The sequence below is a fragment of the Phallusia mammillata genome, chromosome 7, assembly GCF_965637545.1.
Source record: "Phallusia mammillata chromosome 7, kaPhaMamm4.hap1.1, whole genome shotgun sequence".
NCBI classification, from domain to species: domain Eukaryota; kingdom Metazoa; phylum Chordata; class Ascidiacea; order Phlebobranchia; family Ascidiidae; genus Phallusia; species Phallusia mammillata.
In genome coordinates this window covers 16236243-16246686 of record NC_137258.1, presented here as the reverse complement: position 1 = coordinate 16246686, position 10444 = coordinate 16236243, and the positions used below count along the sequence as shown (strand labels likewise).

Here is a 10444-nt window from a genome sequence, read left to right as displayed (position 1 = left end):
GACCGCGAGCCCTCGAAATAATGGTAAAGGCATATAGGCGCCGAGTTTTACAAAAAAGCAAGGTGGCGAACATAAAATATGACGTCACTTCATGTGACGTCACTAATGCGTGCAACCACAAGAACTCAAATTCAAAGCCAACCATACTTTCTATAGAATGCAACGTTCGTCAAAATCAGAAAAACTCATATGTATGAAATAATGTTTAGTTCGCAATTGCAACACGTTGCTGTAGCTTTTATCATTGGTTTAGCAACGCTTAAAAAATGTTTTGTCAAGTTCAACCATTTATTGCAACCCATTTGCACTGTACACAACAATGGCCCATTCACTGGCAGACAATTGTGTGTTTGGCGGCATAAACAAAGCACTAACCAAAACAGGTTGCAGTTTAAGCCACATTTTGTGGCTGTATCGCCAGCACGTTCGTTTAAAAGCATAGTTGTTCCCAATTTTCTTCAGATATGACGATATTTGGTACGATACCGCTACAAACTAACCAAAGTTTCCTCGGTGGCCGCCACTGTGCTTAAAAAACTCAAGGTGGCGGCGCCACCCCGCCACCGCCTACTCGGCGCCTATGGGTGAAGGGACCGTTTTGAAAAAATAATGAAAAAGTTTGAGAACCACTAAGCTAGACAGATGTCACCGTTTTTACCTTACAAACTTTAGGCTACGTTTCTGGAATCACACACTAAATAAAACGAATATAATGGCGGGTCTAAAATTTACTGAAATGGAATTGTAACGAGTCCGATTTTATATATAGACCAATCCAAATAGGCTAAAGGCGAGAAGTGGTACATTGTACATATGTGCTTTTGCAAGTATGACTGTTCCACATTTCCTGCTTAAAGACTGCGTCTAATCACAACATACAGATAGGGTCTATAAGAAGGGTCCACAGAGCAGAGTAACATTTATACAATCTTTTATGAAACTGTTACAGGGACGATTATACAGAATTCACAGCATGAAAGTTGACTTATCAGCGTGCATTCTTGGCTTCTGCTGGAATTGTGCGGTCTGTGTGAGAAAAAAGTTGTTACATTCAACTCTGTAAAGAAATTTATTTGTGTCATGGTGTCTCATTCGGAAGTAAATAAATCTTAAAATCGATATTTTTCGATAGTGCTTGTATAGACAATAGTGTCTCAACAAAGATCATGACATTGAAAAGTAAATTTAGGCTTACCACTGTCTCGTTGAGCAATTTGTACGCTTCTTCGTTGCGTCCTTCGTTTGTATGCCTTTGGCCAGTTTTTTAGTGCCTGGGACAATTCACAAATCTCTTGGTGGTCGAATTCATTACTCGGATTTTGTTGTAGAAATCTGTACACAACATTTCTTTAAAACACCTAGTTTTGTACTGCTGATTAACATTTCTGTTTTACCAAGAAACTTTTCCACTAAATTTTCTCAAATTATTGGCAAATGATCTAACAGTGGTTCAGATCTATGATACCCGTCTTTCCCATGGCTACATAGAATTACACATGACCAGTCTTATAACATAAACATATCTCTGAAACAACAACAAATGTTTTAAAATATGTACATCACAAATGTTTTTAAACTATCGATGAATCCCAGAATGGTTGGGGCCTTCAGTTTTTCATCAAAAAGAATTTTTTTCAGACTCTTTTTGTTCATTCTCCACACTCTTCCCATCCTGGCATAGAGACGAGAGATATCTCCCAAAATTTGTTTGATTGTAGTGGGCCTAAAGCCTCCCCCATCTGGGCCTCTCAACCAAATCTAAAAAATATAATTATAAATATAGTTGGTCATGATTATCAACAAAAGGTCACTTTTTGTTTAAAATATTGAGAAATCATGCTGTTGCCTATTTTACCCGAAAATTTTCCACAACATTGTTTGGATTTTTTTCCTGTCTTAAAATGCTTTTTTTCTTTTCACTGCCCCTCTAAAAACAGTAAATATTAAATTTTAGAAAGATTTAATTTGCAAAATGATTTTGTTTTAAGTGCAACAAAAGTTTCTTACCTCCATTTTATGAAATCGTGTAAGATGGTGGTCTAAACGGCCAACACCTTTTGAGCAAAGTGGGCAGATGTTTTTCTTCCTGCTGTCTGACAAAAAAAACTATTCTTTGCTCTCGAGTTGTCAGATTATGCCTTTTTACTAGATGCTGGGACATGTTTACAATCTGTAATTGGCATTGTGTTTGCTGATTGATGAACTAACATTTTACAAATAAAATATTTTTTGTTAAATTATTTACCAATTTTTTGCAAATTTTACATTTTTTGCCCTCTTTTTTAGATATTTCCTCCACTACGGATATGGGCTAGCTTCCTTTGAAGACTTCTGCCTACAATACATGCAACTTTTACTATCATAAGCCACAAATCATGATATTTTCATTTATACTCTTTCATTTATAACAGGCACAGCAATATAGTAATGCAATTATTCAGAGAAAATCAGTGACTTAAAGTTGGGAGCTGGCGATTTTCAAGGTTGTAAAGATACGAAACAAGTGTATCAATAGACACATCACATTAATAATTCGTTGTAGGACGCTCATAATAAAGAAAAAGTTGCTCACCACTTTCGTCAGTACTATTTTCGATATAATCTCGGTCGCTGTCTAAAACATCTTCTGAAGAAGGAAACGACATTTCAATGGATAGTATACTAGTCTGGTGGTGACAAAGGGAATCTAAATAGTGAAAAAATGATCAATTTGAGTCCTAACTGTGTGTTCTACAAATGAAAAAGAACATATGCATATCTCCACATGGAAACATATGCATATCTAAATTGACATGACGCAACAACGATAACAAACAGTTAGCAAGAGGTTTGACAATAATTACGATTTAAGTGTGACTGCAGTTCTTTGTGTGGTGTAATTGTATAAAAAAGCAAATATATTTCTAGTCGAAAAATGAATACCTTGAATTGGCCAGACCCTTAAAAGCAATAACTTGTTGTATTGATAAAAAATATGGCGCAGAATGGATCTATAATCTATATGTTCGAAATTGTGTTAATGGAATGGTTTCCAACTTATTCAGTTTGGCCAAACAGCTTATCGCATAGATTAAGTTTCGCACGCAACTGCGCGGGCTGACCGGCTGCGAATTCTCGCCCAGGCAGCATGACAGTCCCCATCCTATCGTCACTTATATTAACGCTGACAAGTGACTTTTAGTTAGCTGGCCGCTATACGTGAAGAAAGCCCGGGCACAATCCAAAAGAGTTGTTCGTGTATTTTTTTTACTTTGCATTAATTACAAATGCTTTGATTGAAAAAAGCCCATGGACGTTAATAGGTTACTACTGACAAACAAACAATAAGCGCCGACCATACGCCGTTGGACTATATTTATAAATGGACTATATTCTAACGGGCATTAGACAACGAAGAAACGGAACAAAACCACATCTTGATTAACCGTTTAAATGTACTAAAATAAAGAGAAAACATAACTGATTGCACGCTTCTACTAAACCTTCGTTACGTTTTAAATTTGATGATAGTTTTCAAAAACAACTTAATCAGATTCGCAAACCTATTTAATTGTAAAACAAAAATACTTTCTCCGAAATTAAAAAAATACTTCTTGTCAAAACCTCACGTTACAATATAATACTGCATACAAACTTCATTTCGTTTTAATATTCTGAATATCACACAAAGGCGTGTTACACCGAAACTGTCTTTAAGTTGAAAATGACTACTCTCAGTCTCAAGTCTCAACTCAGTGCAAGGGTTTAAAAGGAGTCCAAAAACAATTGACGTGCAGCTGACATAAAACAGTAATGTTTTTCTTCTCCCAATTTCCCATGACCTGTTGGCTGTTGCCAAACGTTCGGTTCAATAGGTCAGGGGCGATTCTTATGCCCTTTGTGACGGCCAGACCACATGTAGCGTTAGGAAAATACCAATTTATTCACCACACATTTATCATATTGAGTTGAAACATTGCTAAAGAAGCCTATGCCGTTTGCTTATCAATTTATGAAATGAGTGCGCCGAAGTTTAATAACGAACAACTGTTTGCTGTATTCGCAAGTAAATATTTTAATTATATCATGCTATGTCTTGGCATTGTCCATTGCGTTGGTATCGTCCCTGATATAAACGTGTTTTATCGGCTGGAAAAAAAGAGAAACGATTTTAAATTACTTATCAAAAGGCATTCTCCCTGTTGTGATTAACGTTGGATAACAAAAGTGAACAATATAACATTAACGTGAACATACCCCAAAAGAAAGGAGACCACTGCATGCGTTGAAATCAATTGTTATCCAATTTTGCTGAGGTCAGTTTCATACGTGACTCTCGGGTCGGTTCAAATTAACTTTTCCATGACTGCAAAGACACACAACACTGATCAAAATGAGAACTCTTTTAGGAACCTTGTTGCAAAAGTATTAGTGCCAAAAGTCAAATAACATGTCCACAAATGAATCTTTTTATTCAGTTAACTTTTGGATTGCTTTTACAGGACTTCATTAAACCTCAACTTATTTAGTTATGGCATAATCTAGTTCACAAGGACACTGCTAACCATTGTATAAAGATAGTATGTGGTTTTATTATAAAGAGGGCCACCAATGATATCCACAAGATATAACTTGAAGTAAATCAAGCAGCTGTAAAACTTGGTCGCTTTTTGAGAGTTTAGGATTTCAAAAATATTTCCATGTCAGTTTCAGCTATATAACGTATTTACTCGAATGTAAGCCGCGGAATGTTTTTACCTGTAGTTTGTGCGGCTATTTGAGAGTCATTACTATGTTTTTTGTTTCTCTTTTTTCTTAACAAGAATTTCTGATAATATTTAATATGACTGATAATATTTAACATGAAATATTAACTATTAAATAATCAATTTTATTTAAACGTTTTGTACACTGCATTTGTCACAGTACCAGACTACATTTTGTCACAAAAATTATTTGGAACTGTTACCTTTACACAGCCAGGGTGGTACCATTCCTTACATCTGTCGCATTCAGTATAAAGCTGCTTGTTGTCAGCTAACCTACACTTGCAGTAAACTGGAATCTCAAAGGAGTCCCTGATGCGCTTTGTAATTGCCCGACCAGAAATTATATCGTTCGGACAAACTTTTCTGTTTTCCAGCCGCTTTCCAATCATCTCGCGCAAACTCGCCTCCTTAAACACCGCGTCTTCAGGTCGCATACCGATGCAAAGCGCAGCAGCAAATGCTATCGCGAACGGACCGCAGTTTCCCATTTTGATCGGTCGCGCGTCATTGTTTGCTGGCGAGCGGGACGGCGGCAATATGCGCGAGTTATGAACTTCAAGTGAATATTGCGAGCAGTGGCTCCGAAGTTAAAATAACGATTTAGTGCTTTTTGAAAACGGCATGCTCTACAGAAAAAGAATATGGCAGTGGCTTTCATGCCGCGAAACCTAGTAAAGAGCATTGAGCAGTCATAGTCATAAGCGTATTAATATTTGTGGTTTTGATTATTTTTTAAGCGAGTGCCATCGTTGGTTTGTTAATTCCTTGAAAAGTATTGTGTGCAAATTTTTCTGTTCGGCTTTGTTTGGTTCGCGAGATATTGAGGTCGAAAGTGAACATTTTTTGGCCATTTTGATCGGTCGCGCGTCATTGTTTGCTGGCGAGCGGGACGGCGGCAATATGCGCGAGTTATGAACTTCAAGAGAATATTGCGAGCAGTGGCCCCGAAGTTAGAATAACGATTTAGAGCTTTTTGAAAACGGCATGCTCTACAGAAAAAGAATATGGCAGTGGCATTTTCCCCATTTCAACACAATAGCTAAAAATCCGCCTCAAAATAGGACAAGCGTTGGTCGTTATGGCAATATTCAGTTTCGTATGATTAATATTTCGCTCAGAATCAATGTTTTCTTTTGATTTTTACTATAGAGTAGCCTAAATACCTCATAATTGCATATGTGTGTGATTCATTGCATTTAAGTGTCAATTTCTTGCGTTTTTTAAAGATAAACTGAAGATCGTACTTATTCCAAAGTGTAATTTGGCAGTAATAACATTTAATCGGTTATCAATTTTTACCATTAGGTCGTTTTAAGTATATATTTTTTCTGTACAATGTAATGACCCTCATTTGCATTTCCTGCAAGTTTCATTCAAATCCGTTGGGATTTGACCCCAACATTTGAGCGCCAAACCTAAACTGCCACCTTTTTACGTCATAAATTTTTTCTACTAAATTGCATTTTTTTAACCAGCCGCCCCGAAATTTGGCGCTTATCACTTTGATTTTCAGAAACGTAAAGCTTTTCCAAAAAAATGAGCTATATTTTATTTTTCCCGTTTTATTTTAAGTTACCAAAATCGGGATATTTTTTTTTGCATTTTTAAATTCTGCATGCTCGACTTAGTACAGGTGTGAAATTTCACCTTTCTACCTGTACTAGAACTGAAGATATGCGATGTTTTGTGTGTTTGCTGGAGCCTTTTTTCCGCTGTTTGCCCTGGGGGCGTTGGTGCTATAATCGGGGGCGGCTTACAATCGAGGACGGCTTATACTTTAATTTTATCTCGATATTATTTCTACACTCTTTTTAACTTATTTGGGGTTCAATCTTATATGCATGTACAGATTATACGTCGATATACGTTCTGCTAGGTACAACTATCAACGTAACTAACAGATAGGGGCAAATAGTTATACTCAGTGGTGGGATTCAATTTTTTTGTCAGCCGGTTCTATCACAAGTCATATTTTTCAGCCAGTTCTGTTACAAACAGTCCATTGACAGTAACCAGTAATGCTAACCGGTTCGCTGATCTCATAAAATTTCGTGGGACGGTTCTATGGAATCGGTGCGAACCGGCTGATGAAACCCACCACTGGTTATACTATGTAACAACACATATGTATTATTATGGAACACTAGTTAAAACTCCAGCGTGCGGCTTGATGGCGGCTTACAAACGAGGGCAGCTTGAGAATGTCAAAGGTTGTCTGGTTATGGAAGTCGGAAATTTTATGCAAATTGTATACTGAATGAAAAACTATCATATTCACGAACAAACTGCTGTCTGGCTAGCAATTTTAATATTTTTAAGGGCAATCATTTTGCATGCTAGTTTGCTAACAAAAATTTAATAACTTTAAAATCTAGACGATACTAAAAAAAACGTTGCTGCAGTTTAGTTAATTGCATCTGCATACTGTTTCTGTTAATTAAAAACGCATACATTTACAGTCTTTGTGTCAGATAAAAAACGTAGTATTTTCCAGTTAGGCATTTCATTGGCAAAAAATCATATTATTGGACAGCATTCTGGTCGCACCAAACCAACTTGTAGTTGCCTAAAAAAGTCATGTGCTTTTATATTCCTAAAACCTAATTAACATATCACACCCCTGTTAATATTGTTAAAAGGTTAAAAATGTCACAAAACATGGACAGATCTCTGCTCCATGTCTGCTTGAACCAAAAGAAGACAATGCTGGAACGTAACATTGCCATTTATGACGAAAATTTCCACTCAGGCCAGAAAAACGTAACAATGGAACGTCATAACAGTTTCCAAGTTGTACAAAGTACAACAAAAACCAATGTTTTTAAAATTGCATAAACTGGAAAATATTGCATTGCTGTGTACTGAAGTGCTCTATATTCTCCACAATAATTACCTGTCAAAATGGGAAACTGCTTTAAGCGCCAACAAAAAGCGAAGGTAAGAATAATTTAAAGAGAGTTGGCATGATTTAAGATTGTTTTTAACGTAGTTTGTCCGTTTAGAAGTCGAAATTTTGCAATCGACGATGCAAGGAGGTTAAGGCCAAACCATCTTCAAGGTGTCAAGAAGTAAGAATTTATAACTACGTTGCCTTGTCTTTAAAAGGAACAATTGGCGAATAACTATTAGCACCAATTTCCACAACAAATTAAGAATAACTTTTTTACAGGATATATTTGAAGTCGAAACTGGTGGTAGATTGACGGAACCAGAAAGTCCGGTAAGATACAATTTTGAAAGACTATCTGCTTTCATTTGACTTGTTTTTCATGAAATTGCTTCGGAGAAAATCCAAGGAAGGAAGATGGTTGTGGCTGTTGACGTCCACCGACGTTTCGACAGTAAAGAGAATTTACAATTAGCAGCATCAGTCGAGTTAAGAATTGTAGCAAATCTTTGCCGTTTTTTTAAAACTTCAACAGTGTCTCTATTTTACAGAAAGGAACAAACGATCTTGCTGCTGGAGAGCTGTGTAACGTTGAAGCTCAGGTAAAGTTTACGCAAATATAGTTATAACTTGTCAATGTGTATGCCCGTTGGTTTGTTCTTTATCCAGATTATCGTCTGTCTCCAACATTATAAAATGTTTTGTGTTTTAGGTCAGTGCTCCGCAACCGGTGTGCCGCGGCACACTGGTGTGCCGCAAGACGATGCTGGGTGTGCCGCCGCAAAACCGTAACTTTTTATTTTAAAATTGTTTTTGTGTATTTTAACATTCTAGTAAACGATACAGTTCACAACACCAAACTAAAGCTACACTACCCATTGGTGTTTTATTACGTCATAATATACTTTACATTCGTGTTTTATTACGTCATAATGGCTGAATCGGCCCGGTGTGGACCCAAGAGGGTTTTTGTGCCGCCCGCGAACTAACTTTTAAATTTTAGGTGTTCACCTGTCAGACCACTGATTTTAAGAAACAATTATTCTTTATTAGTAATGGCTAGAAATAAATGCGACGTTTTAATCGTATGATGGAAATAGTTCCTCCTGGTGAAATCAGCAATTCCAATTGTTGCGTCAAATTTTTCAATTGTTTCGGCATTGTATGCCATTGTTTTCGACATAGAAGTTTACTGCACTTGGTATTTTTACTTTGCTACACCGTCTATCTGTTTCTTGTTTATTGCATTGCAAATGTTTTATGCACATTATATGGCATAAACGCACAACATTTTCAAGGACATAATATTTTTGTTCATATTACTTTTACAAAAAAAGTTCCAATAGTACGGCCCTTTACCAACGTAAAAAATGTTTTTGGCCCTCAAAGAAGTTTAAGACCCCTAGATTAATGCGTTTTTAGGCTTTCAAAAATTCAAATCGCATTTTTTGGTTCGGTGTGCCGCCGAACATTTAACTCATGTATGGTGTGACGTGTGCGAAAAAAGGTTGCGGTGCACTGTTTTAGGTGGATGTTATGACCAAAGACTTCGAAAGTCAACCGGCGGTCAAAGATGCGATACCAACTTTGAATGTAGCTGAAAGGCTGACCTTGTCGAATTGCTTTTCTGCTGTCATTAATATATTGGATGATGTTTTCGAAAGGGTTAATTTGTTCCTTATTTTTTAGTTTCTTATGTAGTTTCAGTTGTTTGTTAACAAAGGCAAGCAATCAAAAATTGATACTTTATCACCACACAAATAACATGAAACAATTTTCGTGTATTTAGAACCACATCCACAACCATGCATTGGCGTTCAGCACCATGGAATCAGAAAGTCCAAAACTATGTCTCATAACATTGGACGCGGAAATTCTGGATGGGATCCACAACCTACCAGAAATCCAAGTCTAAATGGAAGCGATCACGTGGAGTTGTAAGCGGGCCCGAAATTGGAGTCTAAATTTGGCCCGAAGCCGACTATTTTCATGCAAAAAAACATAATTGGACCAAATAGTTAGATTTAACATTGGAATTGCGTCACAAATGCAGCCTTGTGCAACGCAGGGCGGAAATAAGCCCGTTTTGTTGACACTTGAGCCCGAAACTGAACCCGCCTTGACTTACAACTCTGCTTCCACAGCCGCGCTGCTGAAAATACGTGTAAAACTGTAAATGCAAGGTCAATTCTCTGCACTCCATATTAAATATATTTTACTTTTGCATGTCGTTCTTATATGCCGTTGTTTTTACGTTTGCATGTCGCCTCTTTATACTAATATTTCTTAATAAACCACATAAAACAAAAATGGTTCGGGTATTTTTTTTTTATACAATTTTTGTCTTATTAGGTGAAAAATTTTATAAATTATAAAACACTTTTCCGCAACCAACTTTTAAAATTATTTTGCTGAGATATTTTTTGCTGACTAACCAAAAAGCAATTACGATCAGGGCAAGATGGTGCTACATTTAGTAGGCTATTACATTTTGTCCAATCTGAAGAAAAGAGCCATACTTGTTGCATTCATAGCCAAAAGTAAGTTATATATAGCACCAACAATGGAAAAAACGGGTTCCTAATGCTGTTTAAGTACTGCTTTTTTATACAACATTTCTTTGATGGTGTCTGCGAATCCCGCTTATCCAATGAAAAATCGTTTGGGCTTTAGTTTATTTACGTAAGTTATTTTACTAGATCTGGTGGCCGCACGCCAATTTCTTTTTACACTGGACTTCTTGGCATAATAATCAGACCAACTGCATCCTGGCGATGCGCAGTGTGTAATGCCCAACTTTATCTGCGAA

General features: G+C 36.7%; 1 protein-coding gene across 2 annotated transcripts; it reads right to left on the bottom strand.

Annotated features, from left to right (window-relative positions):
* Positions 1 to 208: 208 nt before the first annotated feature.
* On the bottom strand, positions 209 to 2680 carry LOC145238517 (uncharacterized). 2 transcript variants are annotated; one of them, XM_080101712.1, is made up of 7 exons: positions 2573 to 2638; positions 2246 to 2335; positions 2008 to 2170; positions 1856 to 1927; positions 1559 to 1758; positions 1196 to 1332; positions 209 to 1026 (listed from the first exon to the last, which is right to left on the bottom strand). In XM_080101712.1, the coding sequence occupies exons 3-7, from the start codon at positions 2011 to 2013 to the stop codon at positions 989 to 991; spliced, it is 453 nt and encodes a 150-aa protein (XP_079957838.1). In that variant the 5' UTR covers positions 2014 to 2170; positions 2246 to 2335; positions 2573 to 2638; the 3' UTR covers positions 209 to 988. The 2 variants fall into 2 exon arrangements, with proteins under 2 accessions (XP_079957838.1, XP_079957836.1); XM_080101710.1 differs by lacking the exon at positions 2246 to 2335 and having other exon boundaries at positions 2008 to 2093; positions 2573 to 2680.
* Positions 2681 to 10444: the final 7764 nt, after the last annotated feature.

What these genes read in the sequence shown, in the direction of transcription:
- LOC145238517 (XM_080101710.1), bottom strand. Translation starts at nt 2,645, where the DNA reads ATGTCGTTTCCTTCTTCAGAAGATGTTTTAGACAGCGACCGAGATTAT. An exon ending in AAATAGTACTGACGAAAGTG is followed by an intron (nt 2,094 to 2,572) that starts GTGAGCAACTTT and finishes TTTTTTTGTCAG; the next exon opens with ACAGCAGGAAGAAAAACATC. An exon ending in AGTTTAAAAACATTTGTGAT is followed by an intron (nt 1,333 to 1,558) that starts GTACATATTTTA and finishes TGTTGTGTACAG; the next exon opens with ATTTCTACAACAAAATCCGA.